Here is a 24,027-nt window from a genome sequence, read left to right as displayed (position 1 = left end):
GAGTGCCAGCTGTGGGAGAGCAGAGGTGGCACGGCTCCTGGGAGATGCTGGTCTTGGCACTGACGTCCATCAGCTGAGTCAAAAGGCCCTGCAGCCCAGGGGCGGGCGAGGGCAGATTCTGGAGGCAGCGCTGCCGGGGAGGCTCCTGCTGAGCACGGGAGAGCCTGAGCAGGAAGCCAGACCCCGGAGCCGTCCTTCTGAGGGACAAGAGGCTACTCAAGCCAGAGGACATGTGAAAGAGCTGGGGCCCCAGGCTGAGCTCATGGCCAGTGGACCAGGCTGGCGGCTTGAGGGAAAGGCACCTGAGAGGTGAAAGGCTGGTCTTCTGCGTGGCTGTTGGGTGCCAGCGGCAAACCCTTGTCAGGACGCGCCCTGTGGTTTCTTCAGAGGCCGCTCTGGCCTCGTTCTGATAGCCCTCGGGGTGTGGAGGGAGCTCAGCTTCTCCTGGGCTTTCTTCTGCTGGACAGGTGCCCTCACGCTGGTGGTACTTGCTGGGCGCTGGGCCCTGCCTTGTGGCCACGCCGGCCGTGGGTGTGACTGGAGCCCCGGTTCCTCCGGTCCACCTCGCCCTCAGCTTCCGAGGGGCTGCCTGCCACAGCTGCCGTCCCCGAGTACCGGCGGGGCTCTTATCCCGGAACGTGGACCTGGAGCTCAGAGTGAATGGAAAATTCTTGAAGTTTAAACAGATTTCTTTTTTTCTTCCAAAGTAGGTCCAAGAAGAGTTATGTGACTTGTTTCAAGTCAGAGCAAAGTGGCTTTAAGGGAGCCCCTGGCGGCGGGTCTCGCAAAGCGTCTGCCCAGAGGGGGACACGGGCCCTGGGCCCGAGGGCAGGGGCAAGGCGTGGGCAGTTCCTGTGGGTGAGGGTATCGTGGGAGCCATCTGGAGAACCACGGGGCCACGTCTGGGCTCACTAATCCACAGATGTGGCCCCCTTCCTTTCTGGACAGGCAGGCAGCACACTACAGCCTGCGCGGGAAACCTCCTCTCCCCCAAATCCTCAAGTCCTTTGGTCCACTGGGGCTGTTTCTGGGGGGGAGGCCGCCACATCCTCAGGGCTGTGGCAGAACCAGTGCAGCCTGAGGGCCCACCTCTCTGCCTGGTGGTCAGCACTGTCCACACCTCTCAAGTGTCCAGGTGGGGTCAGGGGAGCTGGAGTGGCCTGGACAACTTGTAGAGCGGTGGGCAGCTGGCGAGGATGGTGCAGGAACCTCAGGACACCTGCCCTCCTGGCTGGGCAGTACCCTAACTTCCACGCGGCAGGCAGGGCATCCTGGAGCTGATGGGCCACTGGCCCCCTGGTAGGGTGGGAGGTGCGGAGGCTGGGGAGGGGATCGGGCAGGAGGGGGAGCAGGAGGAGAGGCTGCCGGACTGTCGGCGGTTGGCCACGCAGCTCCTCTGGGCTCAGAGGCCTTGGGCAGTGGAGGCAAGGGGCGCTCAGTGCTGGGCAGCCTCTGCGGTGGCCCGCGGGGCGGGCGCGGGCTGGGGGCAGGTCTGGCCCCCGAGCCCAGCCCGGCCTAGGGCCGCAGCAGCCCCAGGGCGCCTAGGGCGCCGCCCAGCAGCAGGCACAGGTGAGGGTAGCCCGTGGGCCCCGCGCCCGAAGTCCACGCCCGGTAGCTGTAGACGCTTCGCTTCGTTCCGTTGCCGCCGGGTGCGCCGTCCTCGTCGTCCTCCGGGCCATGCTCCCCGGGCCCCACGGCCCTCCTCCAGCTCGAGCCCGCCGCCAGGCCCGCGGCTGCCCCCGCGGCTGCCCCCGCCCCCGCGCCCGCGGCCACGCGCAGCGAAGAGCCGGCGTAGCGGGGCGCAGGCCTCACGCGCACCCTCGAGGCCCCGCGCGCGCCCCCGCGCAGCCCGCCCCGGGCGCTGCCGCGAGCCCCGCCACGGCCACCCTTGGCCGTGCCACTGTCGCAGAGGAAGGTGGCCGCTAGCAGCAGAGCCCAGCACGCGGCAGCAGTCCAGTTCATCTTCGCGGAGCAAACCCTGCGGGAGGACGGAGGAGGGGACCTCAGCTTCTGCGAGGCCCAGGGCGCCCGGGGCCTGGGGACAGGGGCTCAGCATTTGGTGGTACATGGGGCCCCAGCACCTTGGAGCACTACCCGCCCAGGCTGGCGTGGGCTGAGACGAGGAGGTTTTAATGCCTGAGGATTAGGGACTCAGGCCTGGGGGGGGGCGTGGGCTCTTGTTCAGTAACTGGGAAGGGGCGGCAGGGGGTGAGAGGGTTCAGCACCTGCGGGTTATTCTGTGCTTGGGGGGGGGTGGAGTAGGGGCAGAGAATGGGCGGCGGTGAGCACCCTCCGGTGGACGGGGGGCGCTCAGACCTGGGGAGGGGGCTCCGTATTCTGGGCTGCTCTGGAAGGACCGACTCCGGCCTCCGGGGCTCGGCAGGACCAGAGGCCACCCTGGGGTCTCAGGGACCGAGGGCCCCCAAGGAACCAAATCGGGGTCTGGAGAAGGGACCAACGGTGAGCTTCGGCCCGGCCCTCCCAGCCCCTTCCGGGGCTGCGCGGGGCCAGAGCCGGTTCGGGCCTCGCGGGCTGGTCACACTGTGCGGACCCCGCCCCACCGCCGCAGGCCCGCCCGGACCCCGCTTAGGGTCGCCTCCCACCCGCTTCTGCCTCGCGCTCCCCCCTCCCCCCACCGCCTGGCTCAGCTGCTGGGCCGGGGGACCGGGACGCGAGCACCTGCCGGAGGCTCTACCCTCCGCCCGGGCCCTGTCGGCCCCTCGCTGCGTCGTCCTTTGTAGCCCGGCGGGCGCCAGCCCCAGCCTCCCGGTGCGCGCCCCCATTCCGCCGCCCGGCCTTACCAGCCACGGGCCTCGCTCGGAACCGCGGCGGCCGCTCCAGGGACCGCTGCCGAGCGGGAAGGAAGGAGCTGCGGCGGAGACTGCACGGGGCGCCGAGCGCGGAGCCTGGCTTTTGCGTGAGGCCTCCGCCCTAGGCTTGGGGGTGGGCAGACGCGGAGGCGCATCCCCCGGGAGACGGAAGGGAGGAGATAAAGGCAGGCGCTCGGAGGCGCAGCCCCTCTCGCTGCCCAGCACCCCGTCCTAGCGCCGCCCCCCCCGCCCCCTATCCTGTCTCTGGACAGGACCGTCCTTCCAGGAGTGGGGGAAAGCCAGAGGTTGACTGGGTTACAGGTGGTCAGGGGAGTGTCGGTGGAGGGGACCTTCCTGGAGCTCTAGTGAGCTCGTCCTGGGCCGAGGAGCTGTCCAGGTGCTGAAGCTCCCTGTGAGAGGCGGCTAGAGCCTCTGGAGTTTCCCACTGTGCTCCCGTCTCAGGGTGGGGTGGGGGGGTGGAGCTTGCTGGCTGCGCTAGTGGGAGAGAGCCATGGCCTGCCTGGTGTGGGCTGGTGGCTCTGAGCAGATGACGGGGGACGGGTTTGAAGTTCCTCCCCCTGCAGCTGGTGCTAGGAGGGGCCAGGGGCCTGGTGGAGTTTGGCCAGGGCCTCCCTGGTGCCATGGTTCTGCAGCAGTAGATGTTGGGGTTGAGCCGTGGGGTCACAACCAAGTAGACCACGGACACCAGCTCGTTAAAGTCGAAGGAGCTGACGGCGTGAGGCCAGGCGTACATGAAGATGGTGGTGGTGTAGAAGATGGCCACCAGCGCCAGGTGGGAAGCACAGGTGGAGAAGGCCTTCTGGCAGCCGGACCCTCCTGGAATGCTCAGCACCTTGGCCACGATGTGGGCCCAGGAGGCCACGGTCACTGGCAGGACGGTCGCGAGCACAGCCAGGGCTGCCACGAAGTCCAGCACTTCGATGGTGATGGTGCCAGAGCAGCAGAGCTGCAGCCCGCGTGAGATGTCACAGGAGAAGTGGTTGAGGACGTTGGGGCCGCAGAGCCTGAGGCAGGAGGTGAGAGCCATGGACAAAAGGAGACCAGGAAGCCACCCAGCCAGGCGCTGAGGGCTAGACTCAGCAGAGCCTCGAGTCCATGATGGCTGGCTAGTGCAGCAGGTGACAGATGGCCAGGAACCGGTCACAGGCCATGGTGGCCAGGAGGAAGCACTCAAGGGAGCCAAGGGAGAGGGAGAGGAACAGCTGGGTGAGGCAGCCCGAGAAGGAGATGGTCCTCGCCGAGACCAGGAGGCCAGTCCGCAGCTTGGGGCTGGTGACCGAGGTGTAGAGGGTCTCCAGCACTGACAGGTTGGCCAGGAAGTAGTACACGGGTGTGTGCAGTGGACGTCTGGCTTTCATGGTCACCACGATGGCCAGGCTCTCCGGGAGAGTCACCATGTAGATCGTGAAGAGTGACCCGAGCAGCAGCCCCTGAAGGTGGCACAGCTCAGGGAAGCCCAGCAGGATGACATCTGTCACCAAGGTCTCAGTGGAGTTGGTGGAGTTTCTCAGAGCCTTCCCTGGCAGGGGGGTCGCTTCTGAGTACCCTGGACAGCAGAGAGATGCAGGTGTGATGTGTGCTGGGCAGGGGGCCGGGTCATGAGAGCTGCATGGGGGCACTGTAACCCTTCTCAAAGCTGCTGCAGCACTGACTTCCTCTCAGCCCAGCACGCACCTCGCCCCGAGCTAACACCTGGCAAGGGGGCCTTGGCGCCTGCGCACCAGTGCGCGCAGATACACCTCCTACCACCACACTCATGTGGATGCTCTCAGGTGCGTACTGTTCCCTGTCTCAGCGCCAGGTACACGGACAGGCGTGGGAGTGCGTGTGCCCATGCGCGCGCGCGCACACACACACACACGCACGCACGCGCGCACGCGCGCACGCGCACACAGGCACGCACACACACGCACGCACGCGCACACACGCACACAGGCACGCACGCACGCGCACACACGCACACACGGGTGCATGTGTGCGCAGAGCAGGAGAGAAGACCCCTTCTGCCTGCCTGGCGTGCCATCTGAGGCTGCGTGTCTGGGCGCTTCCCTGGCCTCCCCCACGCGGGCCCCCAGGGACGGCCGCTCCATGCTGCTCTCTGGCCAGCGCCCCTCGCGCCTCAGGAAGGACACCACTTCCATCAGATGGCCAGCTGGCTCTCCAGGGGTGAGCAAAACGCAGGGCTGGAGGGGGTGGGAGGGTTCATCCCGACTTTGGTGTCCCCACGTGACTCTCCTTGAAGCAGCCTGAGGTCTTTAGCCTGTGTTTTCTGAGCATCAAAGTGGCCTTTGGGGGATGGTGGAATCGGTCCACTCAGAGCCTTTCGAGGGCCGTGGAGTTTGGGACTTTCGTGCCAGGACGCCCAGGAGTTGAGTGTCCGACGGATGGGCGAGCGGCAGGGAGGTGTGGCAGGCTGGGGCGGAGCCGGGCAGTGCTCCCCACTGGTGGGTGAGGGGCTCCTGGGGCTTCAGCTCCTCTTCAGCCCCTCCCCCACTCTGCGAGGTCGGGGTCTGTCCAGCAGGACCAGGGGGCGCGCTGGAGGTGGAGGGTCATTCCTGCCGGCATGTGTACTTCTTGGGCGACCCTGCGCCGGGACTGAGGTGGTGGCTGCTCTTGGCTCACCTTGAAGGGGCTCGGAGACCCCCACTGATAGCGCCCGGTGCCCAGCCCCGTGGGGAGGGGCTGCAGGAGGGCTCAAAGCTGGTGGGGGGTGCAGAGGGCACTGAGGACTGTGATCCAACCCCTGGCGATGTGAGACCCATCAGCGATGTGGCAGAAGAGGCTGGGACTGAGAAGGGGCTGCAGAACCGGGGTTGGTGGGCCAGCCTGGACACGGGGCATCAGGGCTGGGGGCTCCAGGAGCCCGTGCCCTGCTGTCTATGCCATGCAACTTGGTGGCAGGTGTTGGGGGCACCCGGAAGGTGCTGCCCTCGTAGCACCCCCAGGTCCTTTGCCTCAAGACCAAGGTCACTGCCAGCCCACCCTACCCCTCCCCTCGAAGAAGGTCTCCAGAGAGGGTCTAGGGGAAGTGCCGCAGCTCACTGGGTCCTGCTGCCTCAGGGCCCACGTGGCTTTTATGTGGCTCATTAGAGGCCTTGCCCCCCAGCCCTGTCTTCTGGAGGACGCACCACAGCGGGACTCTCAGAGCAATTTGTAGGGTCCATGGAGGGACCGTGAGGGTGGAATATGACATAAGGGGTGGGGGGCTTCCCACCTTCCCCACAGGACAAGTAGAGCCTGGCCTGTGACCTGCCCTCCAGGTGCCCTGGCCCTGGTGACGCTTGAGACCGGCTCCCAGTCTCAAGGCCCTTCCCTGAGGTCCAAAGGGGAAGGGCTGCTACCCGATAGCACTCGTTTTATTTCCTCTCCATGCAGAGCATTTATTTGTTCGTTTGTATAAATTAAGGTAAGGGACTCTTGTAAACCTGCTCTCCACTCAAGACCCACACAGCGGCTAATAAGTGACCTTAGTTCCGCCCGTCTGCCACCCTCCTTCCCTCTCAGAGGGGCCACTCACGGGGGTTCCCCTGCTGCCTAAAGCATTTTAATTATAGATAACACATTGCTTAGTTTTGCTTGTATTCAAACGTCATAACAAAGGGTATCATGCTACATGCTGTCTTCTGGGTCTTGCTTTTTTTGTGCTAAGATTCTTACCCTTTTTGGTAGCTGTACTGCATTCATTCTGACATCTGTGCAGTAACATTCTATCGTATCCGCCTCATGATTTGTGAACTTGTTCTTTGTGCGCAGCAGCTCCTGCGCTTTGGGTGCCAGTGTTTCTCTTGCAGCTACCCCTACGACTGGGAGTGCTGGGGCTGAGCTTCACATGCAACTGCAAGAAAATGCCAAGTTCTTTCATCAAAGTGGCTGTAGTAATTACACTCCTACCATTGAACTACATCCTCTCCAACAGATGGTGTGGTGGATTTCCTAATATTTGCCAATTTAGAGGGTAAAAATAGCATCTCACTGTCAATTGTCTTTCCCTGCTTCTCTTGATATGGTTAGTGTCAGTGAGTGTTTCTGCTTCTGTGAGATGCCTGTGTGTGTGTGTGTGTGTCTTTTGCCCATTTCTCTCCATGGTGCCACCTTTTACTTACTGATTTGCAGGAGTTCTCTTTATATCGTTTTCTAAATTTCTTTATTGAGGTGTAATTTACATAGTGAAGTGCACAGACCTTAAGTGTTAAGTTTGATGAGTTTTGACGAATGCACACACGCATGGAACCCGCACTTCATCAAGATACAAACTTCCTTCACCCCAGAAGCATGCTCCTTCCCAGTCAACCCTTAATTCCCCACTTCGAGGTAACCAGTGTTCTGATTCTTTTCTTCATAGCTTAATTTTATTTTTTTCTAGAATGTAAGAGAAACGGAACCACCCAATATCGCCTCTTTTTTCTCTGGCTTCTGTCAGCATGTTTTTGAGGCATGTCCAGGCTGTCTGTGCCCGTTCCATTATATAGATAGACCATGGTTGTCTGGAAGAGTGTTATTTAATTTCCAAATACTTGGAGATTTTCTGGAGATATTTCTCCAGATATTTTAATTTCATTGTAATCAGAGAGCATACTTTGCATAATTTTGAATCTTTTGGAGTTTGAGATTTATTTTATGCTCTAGAATATGGGCCTGTATTGGTAAGTGATCTGTGTTGATGGGTCTATTTCTGGATTCAGTTCTGTTCCATTTGTCTCTAAGTTTGTCCTCTCTCTGATACCACACTGCCTTGATTATGACAGTTTTATAGGCTTGAAACCAGCTGGTGTGAGTGCTCTGACTGTTCTTGTTCTTCAAAGTAGCTTTGGCTCTTTTAGTTGCTTAGCTTGTCCATAAATTTTAGATTCAGCTACTTGATTTCTATGAAAAAAATTCTGCTGTAATTTTTATTGGAATTGCATTGAATCTAGATCAGTTTGGGGAGAATTAACATCTTTACAATATTGAATCTTCCAATCCATCAACATGGTCTCTCTCTTCATTTTTTAGTTCGTCTTTGATTCCTTCATTAGTGTTCTTTAAATTTTTACCATGTTTTGCAAATATCTCTCCCCAGTTTATAGCTTTTCTCAGTTCCTTTAAGATGTCTTTTAATGAACGGAAGTTCTTAATTTTTCAGTTGTTTTAGAACAGTTGTAGATTTATAGAAAAGTTGCAAATCTAGTACAGACAGTTCCCATACACCGCATACCCAATTTCCCCTAATGCTAATATCTTACATTAGTGTGGGGTACGTTTGTTACAATTCATGAACCAATATTGATACATTACTATCAACTAAAGTCCATACTTTAGTTGGATTTCCTTAGTTTTTACCCAATGTTCTTTTTCTGTCGCAGGATCCATCCCATCCAGAACACCATATTACATTTAGTTGTCACGTTTCCTTAGGTTCCTCTTGGCTGTGAGTTTCTCATACTTTTCTTTCTTTTTGACAGTTTTGAGGAGTTTGGGTAGTCTCTTTTATAGGATGTCCCCAAATTAGGGTTTGTCTCATGTTTTTCTCATGATTAGACTGGGGTTATGGATCTTTGGGGGGAAGACCACAGAGATAAAATGCCCTTCTCATCATGTCATATCAGAGGTCCATACTGTCAACAAGGATCATCACTGCTGATGTTGACCTTGATCACCTGGCTGAGGCCGTGTGTCATCTCTCCTGTCAGGTTACCCACAAGCCTTCCACACTGTCCTCTCTGGAAGGAGGTGATTACATCAGCCCACACTTAAGGAGTCGGGGCGGGGGTCACGCTCTCCCTCCTTGAGAAAGGAATATAGAGCTAAATCACTTGCAGTTCTTTTGCACGGAAGATTTGTCTTTTCTCCTCATTTCTTTATTTATCCAATCAGTCCTTTATATCAGTACAGACTCATGGATTTTATTTCAGACTTTGGGTTATAACCTGATGCTATTCTCATTATTTTGTTGCTTGAACCACCCCAGCTTTTGTCACTGGGAGCTCTCAGATGATTCCTGGGCCCCTTGGACACGCCCCGTCATTTTGGCTTTTCTTTTGAGTCCTTACTTTCTGGTGCTGAGATGCCCCAGGCCCATCCTGCACATTTCCTGCCATACCTGGAATCAGCCATTTTCCCAAGGAGCCCTGGCGCCTTTTATTAGACGATGATAGTAGAAACCAACCTCTGGGGACTTCCCTGGCGCTCCAGTGGTTAGGACTCCGAGCTTCCACTGCAGCGGGCACAGGTTCGATCCCTGGTCAGGGAATTAAGATCTCTTGTGCCATGAGGCGTGGCCAAAAAAAAAAAAAAAAAGCAACCTCTGGGCGTCAGCAGTGCTTGTCGCTACCAGGGCACTGTTACCTCTAGGCCCTCTTGCCTGACAGAGCAAGGAGGCCTGTGTGTACAGTAACCTCTGTGCACACACTTCCACACGTATTTCTGTATGTAACACCTGTAGCTGTGCTAAGCGAAACATGAGACCTTACTGATGTCTCCGCCTCTGGTCCGTCTCCACATGGACCATTGCATCCTCCTTGCTGTGCTTATCTATAAATGTCCGCTCCGACAGTGAAGCCCCGGGCTGCAGCTGCGCCCGCCATGCGTTAACTTAATTGTCCAATTCCAGTGGACATGCAAAGTGGTGTTAGAATTGTTAACCTGTCCTCTGTTAGGAGAAACCTTTGTCAACGAGAGCACAGTGCTGTGTCATTTCTCCTGCCATTGGTCTGACAGACTCCACTCATTTCCAAGGTTACTTAGACCGGGCCTGTACACCCCACGCCCTGCCCTGAGGTTGTTCTTGCATTCCTCGTACAGTTCAATTGTTTGCCACCTTCTGCACTCCATCTAGAGCTCCCGAGCCTCCTAAATGATTTTTTAAGTTTATATACATTGAAGTTCACTTTTTGTATGGTAGAGTTCTATGGGTTTTAACAAGTATCAGTATCACGTATCCACCATTACACTATCACAGAATAGTTTCGCTGCCTTGAAAATCCTCTGAACTTCACCTGTTAAACCCTCTCTCCTCCCCCGACTCTTTGGCAGTTACTGACCTTTACTGTCTCCACAGCTTTGCCTTTTCCAGAATGTTATAAAATTGGAATCACACGGTGTGTAGCCTCTTCAGACAGGTGTCATTCAGTTAGCAATGTGCCTTTAGGATTCAGCCATGTCTTTTCGTGGCATGATGGCTCATTTCTCTCTTTCTTTCTTTTTTTTTTTAGCTCATTTCTTTCTAGTGCTAAATGACATTCCACTGTATGGAATTAGCACTAAATGGACCACAGTTTATTTATTTGCTCACCTATTGAAGGACATGTTGGTTGCTCCCAGTTTGGGGTGATTACGGATAAAGCTGCTGTTAACGCTAGCGTGCAGGGTTTGTTTGTGGGCATAAATGTTCAGATCAGTTGGGCAAATACCTAGGAGTGTGACTGCCGGGTCAGACGGCAGGACTACATTTAGCTCTTAGGAAGCTGCCTAACTATCTTCCAAGTGGCTTTGTCATTGGCTTTCGCGCCAGCAATGACGCAGGGACCTTTTGCTCCACACCCTTGCCAGCATTGTGCATTGTCAGGCTTTTGGATTCTAGCTGTTCTTATAGGTGTGTAGTGGTATCTCCTTTTTAAACATTTTATTTATTTATTTATTTGGCTGTGCTGTGGGGCATGTGGGATCTTGGTTTCCTGACCAGGGATGGAACCCGTGTCCCCTGCATTGGAAGTGTGGAGTCTTAACCACTGGACCTCCAGGGAAATCCCTGCTTATTTTGATTTGCAATTTTCTAGCAAATTTTGTTGACCATCTTATCATAGGCTTCTTTTTCATCTGTATATCTTCTCTGGTGAGGTGTTAAAGGTCATAATTTTAACACAGTCAAAATTTTCAATACATATTTTTTACGATTCACATTCTTTTTTTTAATAAATTTATTTTATTTTTTTAAACTTAGTTTTGGCTGTGTTGGGTCTTCATTGCGTTGTGAGGGCTTCTCATTGCGGTGGCTTCGCTTGTTTTGGAGCATGGGCTCTAGGCTCATGGGCTTCAGTAGTTGTGGCACATGGGCTTCAGTAGTTGTGGCACATGGGCTTCAGTAGTTGTGGCTCATGGGCTCTAGAGCGCAGGCTCAGTAGGTGTGGCGCACGGGCTTAGTTGCTCTGCGGCATGTGGGATCTTCCCGGACCAGGAATCGAACCTGTGTCCCCTGCACTGGCAGGCAGATTCTTAACCACTGCGCCACCAAGGATGTCCCTGATTCACATTCTTTTATTTTTATTTATTTATTTATTTATTTTTTTTGCGGTACGCAGGCCTCTCACTGTTGTGGCCTCTCCCGTTGCGGAGCACAGGCTCCGGACGCGCAGGCTCAGTGGCCATGGCTCACGGGCCCAGCCACTCCACGGCATGTGGGATCCTCCCGGACCGGGGCACGAACTCGTGTCCCCTGCATTGGCAGGTGGATTCTCAACCACTGCACCACCAGGGAAGCCCGATTCACATTCTTTTAAAGGACATTCTTGGCTACTCTGAGGTTAGAATAATGTTCATCTATATATTCATGGAAATATTTTAAGTACTTCCTTCTTTTTTGACATTCTTTTCTTTTTCCTTTTTAAAAATTGAAGTGAAATTCACATAACATAAAACGAACCAGTCAGCTCCCAATTTGCTTTCTGTCTGTGGATTTACCTATCCTAGATATTTCATATAAATGACATCATATGAAATGTAACATTTTGTGTCTGGCTTCTTTCATTTAGCTTAATGTTTTCAAGGTTCATCCATGTTGCAGCCTGAATCAATACTCCATTCCTTTTTATGACTGGATAATATTCCATTGTAAGTATATACCAACTTTTCTTTCTTTATCCATCTCTTAGGGTTGTTTCTACCTTTTGGCGATTGTGACTAGTGCTGCTACGGACCTTCGTGTACAAGTATTTGCTTGAGTACCAGTTTTCAGTTCTCTTGGATATATATCTAGGAGTGGAATTTCTGCGTCATTTGATAATTTTATGTCTAACTTTTTGAGGAAGTGCCGAACTGTTTTCCACAGCAGCTGCACCATTTTACATCCTCACTAGAAAGCGTTCTGATTTCTCTACGTTCTCACCAATGCTTGTTATTTTCTGTTTTTTAAAAAATATATGGCCGCCCTGGTGGGTGTGAAGTGGTATCTCATTGTGTTTTTGACTTGTGTTTCCCTGATGGCTGATGACACTGAGCATCTTTTCACGTTGGCCATCTGTACATCTTCTCTGGAGAAATGTCTATTCAAGTCCTTTGCTCATTTTAAATTGGATTGTTTGTCTTTTAGTTGTTAAGCTGTAAGAGTTCTTTCTACAGTCTGCATACTGACCCTTACTAGATACATGATTTGCAAATATTTGTCTCACTTTGTGAGTTATGTTTTCATTTTCTTTGTCTTTTGGAGGGGTGTTTTTTTTTGTTTTTGTTTTGAATTTTATTTTAATTTTATAAGCAAGTTCTTATTAGTTATCTATTTTATACATATTACTGTATACATGTCAATCCCAATCTCCCAATTCATCCCACCCCCCTCCCACCCTCCTTTACCCCCTTGGTGTCCAAACGTTTGTTCTCTACATCTGTGTCTCTATTTCTGCCTTGCAAACTGGTTCATCTGTACCATTTTTCTAGATTCCACATATATGTGTTAATATATGATATTTACTTTTCTCTTTCTGACTTACTTCATTCTGTATGACAGTCTCTAGGTCCATCCACGTCTATACAAATGACCCAGTTTCATTCCTTTTTATGACTGAGTAATATTCCATTGTATATATGTGCCACATCTTCTTTATCCATTCATCTGTCGATGGACATTTAGGTTGCTTCCATGTCCTGGCTATTGTACATAGAGCTGCAATGAACATTTTGGTACATGAGTCTTTCTGAATTATGGTTTTCTCTGGGTATATGCCCAGTAGTGGGATTGCTGGGTCATATGGTAGTTCTCGTTTTAGTTTTTTAAGGAACCTCCATACTGTTCTCCATAGTGGCTGTATCAATTTACATTCCCACCAACAGTGAAAGAGGGTTCCCTTTTCTCCACACCCTCTCCAGCATTTGTTGTTTGTAGATTTTCTGATGATGCCCATTCTAACTGGTGTGAGGTGATACATCATTGTAGTTTTGATTTGCATTTCTCTAATAATTAGTGATGTTGACCAGCTTTTCATGTGCTTCTTGGCCATCTGTATGTCTTCTTTGAAGAAATGTCTATTTAGGTCTTCTGCCCATTTTTGTATTGGGTTGTTTGTTTTTTTAATATTGAGCTGCATGAGCTGATTATATATTTTGGAGATTAATCCTTTGTCTGTTGATTCATTTGCAAATATTTTCTCCCATTCTGAGGGTTGTCTTTTGGTCTTGTTTATAGTTTCCTTTGCTGTGCAAAAGCTTTTAAGTTTCATTAGGTCCCATTTGTTTATTTTTGTTTTTATTTCCATTACTCTAGGAGGTGGGTTGAAAAGGCTTTTGCTGTGATTTATGTCACAGAGTGTTCTTCCTATGATTTCCTCTAAGAGTTTTATAGTATCTGGTATTACATTTAGGTCTTTAATCCATTTTGAGTTTATTTTTGTGTATGGTGTTAGGGAGTGTTCTACTTTCATTCTTTTACGTGTAGCTGTCCAGTTTTCCCAGCACCACTTATTGAAGAGACTGTCTTTTCTCCATTGTATATCCTTGCCTCCTTTGTCATAGATTAGTTGACCATAGGTGCATGGGTTTATCTTTGGGCTTTCTGTCCTGTTCCATTGATCTATATTTCTGTTTTTGTGCCAGTACCATATTGCCTTGATTACTATAGTTTTGTAATATAGTCTGAAGTCAGGGAGTCTGATTCCTCCAATTCCATTTTTTGTCCTCAAGATTGCTTTGGCTATTCAGGGTCTTTTTTGTCTCCATACAAATTTTAAGATTTTTTGTTCCAGTTCTGTAAAAAATGCCATTGGTGATTTGATAGGGATTGCATTGAATCTGTAGATTGCTTTGGGTAGTATAGTCATTTTCACAATATTGATTCTTCCAATCCAAGAACATGGTATATCTCTCCATCTGTTTCTGTCATCTTTGATTTCTTTCATCAGTGTCTTACAGTTTTCTGAGTACAGGTCTTTTGTCTCCTTAGGTAGGTTTATTCCTAGGTATTTTATTTTTTATTTTTTTAACATCTTTATTGGGGTATAATTGCTTTACAATGGTGTGTTAGTTAGTGCTATATAACAAAGTGAATCAGCTATACATATACATATATCCCCATATCTCCTCCCTCTTGCATCTCCCTCCCACCCTCCCTATCCCACCCCTTTAGGTGGTCACAAAGCACCGAGCTAATCTCCCTGTGCTACGCGGCTGCTTTTGGGTTTGTTTTTGTAGGTCCTTTCCTTCTCTTGTGTTTCCCACTTAGAGAAGTTCTTTTTAGCATTCATTGTAGAGCTGGTTTGGTGGTGCTGAATTCTCTTAGTTTTTGCTTGTCTATGAAGCTTTTGGTTTCTCTGTCGAATCTGAATGAGATCCTTGCCAGGTAGAGTAATCTTGGTTGTAGATTCTTCCCTTTCATCACCTTAAATGCACCATGCCACTGCCTTCTGGCTTGTAGAGTTTCTGCTGAGAAATCAGCTGTTAACCTTATGGGAGTTCCCTTGTATGTTATTTGTTGTTTTTCCCTTGTTGCTTTTAATAATTTTTCTTCGTCTTTAATTTTTATCAGTTTAATTACTATGTGTCTCAGTGTGTTTCTCTTTGGGTTTATCCTGCCTGGGACTCTCTGTGCTTCCTGGACTTGGGTGGCTGTTTCCTTTCCCATGTTAGGGAATTTTTTGACTATAATCTCTTTGAATATTTTCTTGGGTCCTTTCTCTCTCTTTTCTCCTTCTGAGAACCCTGTAATGCAAACGTTGGTGCGTTTAATGTTGTCCCAGAGGTCTCTTAAGCTGTCTTCATTTCTTTTCATTCTTTTTTCTTTATTCTATTCTGCGGCAGTGAATTCCACCAAGTCACTTATCATTCTTCTGACTCAGTTATTCTGATTTTGATTCCTTCTAGTGTATTTTTCATTTCGGTTATTGTATTGTTCATCTCTGTTTGTTCTTTAAGTCTTCTAGGTCTTTGTTAAACATTTCTTGCATCGTCTCGGTCTTTGCCTCCATTCTTTTTCTGAGGTCCTGGATCATCTTCACTGTCCTTATTCTGAATTCTTTTTCTGGAAGGTTAACTATCTCCACTTCATTTAGTTATTTTCCTGGGGTTTTATCTTGTTCCTTCATCTAGTAGTCCTCTGCCTTTTCATTTTGTCTATCTTTCTGTGAATTCCACAGGCTGCAGGATTGTAGTTCTTGTTGTTTCTGCTGTCTGCCCTCTGGTAGATGAGGCTATCTAAGAGGCTTGTGCAAGCTTCCTGATGGGAGGGACTGTTTTCACTTTCTTGATAGTGTTCTTTGATGCACAAAAGTTTTTGATTTTTATGAATTTCAATTCATCTGTTTTTTTCTTTTGTTGCTCTTACTTTTGGTGTTTTATCTAAGAATCCTTTGCCAAATCCAGGTCATAAAGATTTACTCACATGTTTTCTTTTAAGAATTTTATAGTTTTAACACATATTTTCATTGTTGATCCATTTTGAGTTAATTTTTGTATCTTGTGAGAGGTGGGAGTCCAACTCCATTCTTCTGAAGGTGGAGATCCCACTTGTTGAAGAGACTATTCTTTTCCCATTGAATGGTCTTGGTACCCTTGTCAGAAATCGACTGACCATAGATGTATGGGTTTACTTCTTGACTATCAAGTCTATTCTGTTGGTCTATACATCTATCCTTATTCGAGTCCACACTGTTTTGGCTACTATAGCTTTGTAAGTTTTGAAATCAGGAAGTGTGAGTCATAAGACTTTGTTTTTTTTCAAGACTGTTTTGGCTAATTGGGGCTATTCCGTATTAGTTTGAGAACCAGCTTTTCCGGTTTTGCAAAAAGGGCTATTAGAATTTTGATACGGATTGCATTGAGTCAGTAGATCATTTGAAGTAGTATTGCCATGTTAACAATATTAAGTCATCTAATCCATGAGCATGGGATATCTTTCCTTTTATTTATGCTTTCATTATTTTTTTTCCACACTGTTTTGTAGTCTTCAGTGTACAGTATTCTTTCACCTCCTTGGTTAAATTTACTTCTAGATATTTTATTCTTTTGGATCCTGTTGTAAATGCAGTTGTTTTCTTAATTTCCATTTTGAATTGTTCATTGCTATTTCAGAAACACAGCTGATTCTGTGCATTGATTTTGTATTCTGAAACTTTGCTGAATTCATTTATTAATTCTAGCAAGTTTTGGGGTGTAGATTCTTTGAGGTTTTCTAATAAAGGATCACGCCACCTGGGAACAGAGATACTTTCAGTTCTTCCTTCCAAGTTGGGTGCTTTATTTCCTTGCCATTTTACTCTGGCTGGAGCTTACAGTAGACGCCTCCCCCCCTCACAAAGGAGTGTCTGCACACTCTCCCTCTGGCCACTCTTTCTTAACTACCCGCCCCCCCCCGCCTTATTACAAGTCACTAGAATGAAAACCCTATGGGTCCTCAGCACCTTCCACACTTCCTACGTTCACTCCCGGGGCAGGGGCGGCTGGGAGAGACCAGGATCCCCATCACGGAGAAGAAGGGGCTGGTCCTAGGACCACAGTGGGGGCCAGGCCTGCAGAGGACACTGGGTACCCTGCTTGGCAGCCGGGTCGGCCTTTCTGGGAAAAAACCCCTGGGCCTTGTCACCTCCTGAGTGGTCTTTTCGGTGGGAAATTACGGATTTGAACTGCCCTTCTTTATCATAAGGAAATTATCAGAAATACAGAAAAAAACTTTTGCTCAACGTATGTTTGCAAGGGCTTTAGTTATATAGGAGGAATGGGAGATCCAGTTGTTAGACCTGGAGCAGTTGAGGGAAGCAACTTCAGTGAGCTTGTGAAGTCATGGACCGTGTCCGGTGGAAGATGCTGCGTAAGAGGGTGGGCCTTACGTCAAACGCTCGCATCACACAAAGAGGAGGGGGGACTTTTAGAGGCAACCGAGAAGTTCATGGTGATGGTTTCACGGATGGATAGGTATCTTCAAACTCATCAAGATGTGTACATTAAACATGCACAGCTTTTCTGTTTGTCAACCATATACCTCAATTAACAAAAACAGAAACAAGGACTCAGTGGTGTGTCTGTGACGTGAGCTCTAAAAGTGGACAGGTGGGCACACGTGACACACCACATCCTCACACTCATCTGTGCTTTGCAAAGCTTTTCCTCTGCACCTTCCAAATTCCTAGCGTGTTAGTAGATTTGGGAAAACAGGGTTTATTGAAGCAAACAGAAAGTGGGCCTTGTGTTTTCCCAGACAAGTGGCAGTGCTGCATGGGCGCCAGTTGACGAGGCCATGCTCCCACCCCGGGGAGACCTGCCACCAACTTTTAACGAGCTCCCAATTAGGGGCCTGTGTGGCGGTGGCCCCGTGGTAGTGTTGGAGTCCCCGGGGCATTGGGACACTAGAGGCCGAGCGTGGCCGTGGGGGTCAGTGGTCAGTGCACATCCTGGCTGCCAAGGCGCCCGTTGTCCCCAGGGCCCCATCAGGACCCACTCTGGCTGATGCCCACCTGCCAAGTGCTGAGGGGGGAACAGGCTGGGGGTGGGGGCACACTCCCGCCACCTCCCAGGACCCCTGCCCCTGGCAGCTGCATCCTTGCCACCGATGCCCAAGCCTCACGTGACCACTGGCACGCAGCCCCATCCGTGGTGGCTGTGCGCCCGACTCCGTGTACCTGAGGTGCACCCCACATGAGTGCTCCGGAGCCCAGACGATGGGTTCTCCCACCTGGCTGGCAGCTGTTCCTCCTTTCCAGTCACAGCTTCCTCCTGTCCATTCTGGGATGGGGGTCCCCAGCGAAGGGAGCAGCCCCTAAGGGATTCCCGGCTAAGGGGATCAGGCAGGAAACAGCCGCCAGCTGGGGTCTTGCTGGAGCCTTGCTCGAGCAGTTATTCCTGGAAGGCTTGGGCAGCGGTGGGGGTGGGAGCTGTCTGTGGTTTGCCTACCGACCTGTGGGGTGTCATCGCCCGTTTACAGAGGGGAAACTGAGGCACGGAGCACCTGCCAAGAGCACCCAGTGTCCAGTGTGCCCTGCGAGGGGCTGGGTCCTGCAGCAGACGTAGTTGGGCTGCGGGTGAGAAGCGGCTGCCAGGTGGAGCCCAAGGGCAAGAGGCCCCTCAGGATGCTGGGTGCTGCCCGGGATCACCCTCGGGCCCCTCCCCAGCTCCCAGGGCCAGGCTCTTGCCAGCTGCGTAACTGGCAAGAGGGTCCTTGCAGGCCTGAGCCCCAGGGAGGCTGGATGGAGGGCGGAAGCAACCCGAGTGCGACAGGGCTGGGCTCGGGACTCTCCCTCCTGCCCTCACCATTGGTGGGTGGGCAGCGGGGGTCCTGAATCAGGTGCATCTGCTGCCTGGCCTGTGAGCTGGAGCGCCGGCAGCCGTGTGTCTGGGCTCCTGGCCAGCACTTTAGCCGATGGCCAGCCGGGCTCAGGGGAGGTGTTGCCCTGGAAGAGGTGGGGTGACAGGTGTCTGTGGCCACAATCTGAGTCGAGGACGGCAGCCTGAGGAGCATGATAACGGCTGGAGAGCCGCTGGCTTCCCTCCTTCAAGGCTGGGCCAGTGCCGGTCACCCTGAGTGACCAGAGTCAGGGCTGCATGGGCAGAGCAGTCTTGCAGATTTGGCGCCCAGGCAGTGGGCCCAGGGGCGCACTCGGACCCAGCGTTGGTGGTGGATCAGGGCACCTTCCCCGGCAGCGAGATCCACCCCCTGGCCACTGCCATGGACGTGCCAGGGCAGCATGAATGTTTTGTCTGCTCCCTGGGGACCCAGAGCAGCCCGTGACCCCTATTCCTCTTTCCATGTCTCCAGAGGAGGGGGCAGCGGAAAGCAAGTGGCTCAGCCAATAGGGGACCTTCACAGGCAGGCAGGGTCAGCCGGCCAGACGCAGCTCCCCACCCGGGGGCGTGGCCTCACCTGGAGTGTCCTCGGTGTCCCGTGCTCAGCCTCCTGGTCTCCAGGTGGCTTCAGGGGGTGTGTGTCCTGGAGCCTGCTCAGAACCCCGGAGAGTGACGCCACATCTGGGTCCCCACAAGCTGACCGGCAGGGAGGCTTCCCCCACCCCTCCCCCATGGTGGGCTCACGGTAGGACCCCCATTTAGTCCCGTCTTCTGAGTCTCAGGGAACCCTTGCAAGACAGGGAGGATTCCGCAGGCTCTGGGTGTCCTCACCATGGGCCCCCACACTTGCAGGTACATGCACACGCACACACATGGGGAAGCAGGCGAGCTGTCATCACCTCCAGGGCACGGGAGTAGCCGTCCACGAGTTCAGAAATTCAGAGCTGCAGGATTCTTAGAGCCCCAGTCAAGGCAGGGCTTGCCGAGGTGTCTTTTTCTTTCTTTCAAACTCTCAGTGGTCATCTTCAGCACTTTTCTAAATGAGAGGCTTATCTGGAGTCAGGGCTGAGAAAAACAGGAGAAAATAGCCCCAATTCCCCAGAGTCAGGACCCAACACGACAGGCAGCGCCTGCATGCAGTACCGCGCTCCCTGCGGGCTGCAGGTGTCTGTGCCCACCTGGGGTCCAGGGGACGAGCAAGGAGCGCTCTGACCCTCAGGAGACAGTGTCATGGCCGGGGTGGGGCCGCTGTCCTTCCAGGACTCGGCCCATGGTGGCCCCACCCCTGGGACCTGGCGGGGGCGCCGGCCTTTTCTGCAGCGCTGCAGATGCCCCTCTGGAGGTCTGCTTCTGTCGGAACGCCCCCTGCGTGGCGCTCGGTCCGAGCAGATGTCTGTGCACGTGGCTGGAACCCGGGCCATTTCGTTGGGCTCTAATTAAGGACAGCGGCCCTGGCTACACTGGGGGGCTGGGGACGGGGGCACAGGCAAGTGTGTCGAGGCCGTGGCTGGTGTGTTAAGAGCGTGCGGATTATGACCTGCTGGCTGAGGGCGCACAAGCACGTGGGGTCGGCAGGTGGCTCCCCCAGCATCCGAGCTCCCACCTTGGGGAAGGGAAAACGCTGTGCCTTTTTGATGAAGGCGCAGCTTCAGTACCTCACACAAAGGAAGTAGAGGCACAGGGTTTATTGCTTCCTGACCCCAGACTGAGGAGCAGTGAGCCGGGAGACGCCGTCCTCCGTCCAGGTCACCAGGGAGCGGTAGGCCGAGCAGGCAGCCGGCACCTGTTAGAAGGCGGTTGGCGCGGAGGCCCCTCCCTTGCGGCTCAGCTCCGAGCGGTTGTGCCCGGGAAAAGCAAAACGGGGCTTGGGCGGGAATCCTGAGCTCCTTCCTGATCTGTGTCCCGACTCCGGTGTGAGCAGGGCCGTCACACTGTGAAATGGTCACACCACGGGGCCCCAAGTCCGTCAGGGATGCGGTGAGCGCTCCGGAGGCAGACGGCCGGCCCAGGTAGTGAGTGTGTGTGCTGTGCCCACGAGTGGGCGGTGCGTGTGCGGGGCGTGCAGGGGGCGGGGGCGGCGGCAGGGGGCGGGCGGAGCACCGCCTCGGGGGCCGTGGCTGCCGGGCACCGTCCAGCATCTGGACAAGGAGCCCTTGACCCGCCGGTCCCGTCTGCCTCGCCGCGGCCGCCGGGTCTGGGCTCTGGCCTCGTGCCCGTGGGGTCGAGGTCCCCCTCGGGTTCCGAGACAGGGGGCGGCGCCGAGGGACTGAGCGCGGCTCCCCTCGAGCCTCCTCCCCCAGCGCCGGCGCCCCCCGCAGCGACGTCCAGCTGCCGGCCGGGAGGGGGCGCTGGTGACACAGCCGTTTGCATTCCCAGCGGCCCGGCCAGGGCTCCCCGCAGGCCTCGGAGGCTGTCGTCCTGCGTCGGGTGCGGGGCCTTTACCGCGCACAGCGGCAGGAGCGCTTCACTAGGACTCAATCTGTTCTGTTGGGTGAAAATGCTAAAACTCGAGCCATACGTAGTTTCATTTGTGAAACCTTGGCACTGTCCTTTCCCAGCCGTCTTGAGTCTAGAATAAGGGCTCCAGGTGACAAGAGGCCAGGGACATGCGTCCATGCTGTGCTCTGAGCAGCTCTGCTGCAGCGCAGTGCTTCACACCCACCGTCTGTCTCCCCTTCCCACAGGGATGCTAGGCCGGCCTGGGGCCCTGGGATTATGGGACGAGTGAGTAGATTCCAAAGAGAGCGGGGAAGGGCAGCCCCCCTTTCCTGAACCCCCAGGGAGGGCTTCTGGCCGGAGGTGCCTCTTACTGGCCAAGTGGTGGCCCGCGTCCCGACAGCGCTTCCCGGCCTGGGGCCACAGCCCGAGCGTGTCCGCGCAGGGGCCGCCCATCCTGCTGGGCTTCCCGGGGCCGCGGGGCCTGCATGTCGGGCTCCTCCTACTCTTCCTGGTCGTGCACGTGCTCATGGAGGCCGGGAACCTGGCCATCATCTCCGTGGCCGGAGCGCACCAGCGCCTGCAGACGCCCATGTACTTCTTCCTCTGCACCCTCTCCCTTCTGGAGCTCTGGGTCACCGCGGCCTGCGTGCCCATGACCCTGGCCGCCTTCGCCTTGCGGAGCGGAGCCGTCTCCTTCGCGGGCTGCGCCGTGCAGATGTACTTCGTCTTCTCGCTGGGCTGCACTGGGTGCTTCCTGCTGGCCGCGATGGCCTACGACCGCTACCTGGCCATCTGCCTGCCGCTGTGCTACAGCAGCATCGTGGCGCCCTGCCCCTCCGCCCGCCCGGCCCCGGGCTCCTGGCTCTGCGGCTTCTCGACCGTCACCGTGCCCGCTGCCTCATGGCCTCGGCCTCTCTTTCTGCAGCTCGCACATCGTCAACCACTTCTGCTGCGACGTCGCATCCTGGGTCGTGCTGTCCTGCAGCGACACGCGGGCAGTGGAGCCGGCGTCCTTTAGCATCGCCTTCTGCCTCGTCCCGGGCTCCTGCGTCATCACGCTGTCTCACGCTGCCTGCATCGGCGTCAGGATCCCCTTGGCCCAGGGCCGGCAGCAGGCCTCCTCCACCAGCTCGTCCCACTTCGCGGCGGCCCTCATCTGGTACGGCTCTACCACCTTCCCGCGTGGGAGGGCCTTGGCGGGGAGCTCGCTGGACCTGACCAAGGCCCTCACTGTGCTGAGCGCCATCGTCCCCCGGTGCTGAACCCCTTCATCTACGCCCTGAGGAACAAGGATGTCGACGCTCTGCAGAGGTGGTTGCGGGGGGAAGCGAGCCCCTGCGGGCCACTCTGCGTGGCTGAAAGTAGCACCCTGAAATCACCGTGTACAGGGACCCTCAGGCAGTCGGTGGAGGCAGCCCCAGTCCCGGCCCCGACAGCTCCTTTCACAGGACTCGCCAAGGGATGCTCAGCCCTCTGGGCTTCCAGACACACATCCTGGAGGAGAAACGGGGACGTGCGGCCCCCCAGAAGTACCACACGTACTTGCAGACCCACTGCCCACCAGGTGCCAGGGCTGGAGCAGCCCGAGAGCCCCTACTTGGTCTGGGAGGAGGGGGCCGTCTCACACTTCAGGCCTCTCTCCGCTGCCAGCACCCGCGGTCCCCTGAGTCCTCCCTCACTGGTGGCCGGGGGGGCTTGTCCACAGAGGGGAGAACTCAGAGAAATAGGGTGCAAACCTCTGCGGAAGCCAGGCGGCCTGTGGGGGCTGTTCGGGAGCCGTGTGGGGGTTTGCCTCACTTCGGGGAGCCTCAGAACACTCCCACCACGTCTCACACACTCCTGGGGTCTGGACGGTGGGACCTGCCGGCCTCGGAGGGAGGGGGCTTGGTGCGGTCTCTGAGTGGATAAGGCACACGAGGTCGTTGGGGGTCTGGAGCCTCTGTGAGAGGCCTGGTGTGCGCCGGCAGCCCATCGTGACTTATCCTGGGAGCAGCACACGTGGAGTCAGAAGCGGGCTCCAAAGCTGGGTGTCTGGACCCAACCCTCTGCCAGCATGACTTGGGCAAGTCACGTAACCACTCTGAACCTCTGTGTCTTCGTCTGTGCATGGGGATTGTGGAGGTGCAGTCCCACGGAGCCCTTTGGGTATTAAAGGAGTTGATGTGTCTCAAGTGCTGAGAACGGGGCCCGACAGGGAGGCTATTGCTACTACTATTTTCACACTTAGCCGATGAAACAGTGCAGGCCACCCACTTGTCTCTGTCCTGTCACTTCACACACAGCTCAGGCAGAGGGACAGACGTGCCCTCCACTCAGTGTCCGTCCTGATCGCCCAGCCATCAGGGGCCCTGAGAGGACCGGACTCTCCCACCAACCGCGCGGGGAGTGAGGGTGGTTGTGTCGCTGCCAGCACGACCGAGGGCTCGAATTCAGGCGGCAAGGGGATGAGGAAAAAGTTTAAGAGGAAAGAGCAAGGACGGGAGGGACACCAGGAGCCATTGCAAACAAGTGTCAATTTTATTGTTTATATGCACAGCTTTTATAAGATGCAGATCCAGGGAGTTCAGGGAGTTAAAGCACTCTAGGTTCTGTTTAAGAGTAGGTTAGTTTCTTTCTCGTGGGAACAGTCTGTCCTTCATCCTGCTAACTTCTTGATAACACTATTTTTGCCTTCTCTGTTTGTACCCAAAGTTTCTGTTATGACTGGGCATATTGTTCTTGACCTTGTGATAAACATTAGCAAAAAGGGGGCTTTCATCCGTCCAGAATGGGCTTCACCTGCACCTGTCATGCACTGATCACCTCGGGGGAATCGTGGGTGGAGAAGTCCCGAGAACGCAGGCTCAACCTTACTGAGGCGTGCACGATGCCTGCCTCTGTTTTGGGAGCCTGCGCTCAATTGGTCATTCTCCTCCAGGCCGAATACCCTTAACGGGCATGGCGCGCTCCACAGGTTGCCTGGACTTGGCGGCCCACGTGGCACTGAGTGAATTTCAGCCCTGAGCCACCCAGGAACTGTGGCCACAGCTGTCAGCCAGGGACTGGGTAGGCCAGCCCCGCCCGGCGGTGGGCTGAGCGCCGCGCCGCTGTGCGGAGTGTCCCGAGCCTGCTTAGTGGTGCTGGCGTGTGCTCAGGGCGCTCTGTGGGGCGTCTGGGGGTGCTGGAGCCCACCACAGCTGGAGCGCGCCAGACCCGGGCCTTCTGGCGGGCCTGCTGCCCCTTAGCCTTGGCCCGAGCACCACCTCTGCAGCTCCCAGAAGACCCCCCGTTTAAAACCGTCCGCGGCCACTCACACCCGGCCTGC

The 24,027-nt window shown here is 54.2% G+C and overlaps 2 protein-coding genes and 1 pseudogene across 2 annotated transcripts; 1 reads left to right on the top strand and 2 right to left on the bottom strand.

The window, feature by feature from the left end:
• Nucleotides 1–1,433: 1,433 nt before the first annotated feature.
• SPRN (shadow of prion protein) lies at nt 1,434–3,033 on the bottom strand. The gene is made up of 2 exons (XM_059051880.2): nt 2,802–3,033; nt 1,434–1,978 (listed from the first exon to the last, which is right to left on the bottom strand). Exons 1-2 carry the CDS (start codon nt 2,963–2,965, stop codon nt 1,516–1,518), a joined length of 627 nt encoding a protein of 208 aa, XP_058907863.2. The 5' UTR covers nt 2,966–3,033; the 3' UTR covers nt 1,434–1,515.
• Nucleotides 3,034–3,400: 367 nt separating this feature from the next.
• Nucleotides 3,401–4,589, bottom strand: LOC131751542 (olfactory receptor 6B9-like; annotated as a pseudogene).
• Nucleotides 4,590–5,215: 626 nt separating this feature from the next.
• On the top strand, nt 5,216–23,726 carry LOC131751541 (olfactory receptor 287-like). Its single transcript, XM_067027418.1, is given in 6 exon segments — nt 5,216–5,234; nt 5,353–5,643; nt 21,065–21,633; nt 21,635–21,971; nt 21,974–22,105; nt 23,641–23,726. Coding segments are annotated over 6 exon segments (1,434 nt in total).
• The last annotated feature ends 301 nt before the right edge of the window (nt 23,727–24,027 follow it).

This window comes from Kogia breviceps, chromosome 2, assembly GCF_026419965.1.
Source record: "Kogia breviceps isolate mKogBre1 chromosome 2, mKogBre1 haplotype 1, whole genome shotgun sequence".
In the NCBI taxonomy this organism is placed as follows: Eukaryota; Metazoa; Chordata; class Mammalia; order Artiodactyla; family Physeteridae; genus Kogia; species Kogia breviceps.
This window is presented reverse-complemented; position numbering and strand designations above follow the sequence as displayed.

Excerpts from the sequence above, each read along its gene's own strand:
- SPRN (XM_059051880.2), bottom strand. The coding sequence starts at position 2,965 with ATGCGCCTCCGCGTCTGCCCACCCCCAAGCCTAGGGCGGAGGCCTCAC. Across the intron at positions 1,979-2,801 it reads CCGAGCGAGGCCCGTGGCTG|GGTTTGCTCCGCGAAGATGA; the intron begins GTAAGGCCGGGC and ends GTCCTCCCGCAG.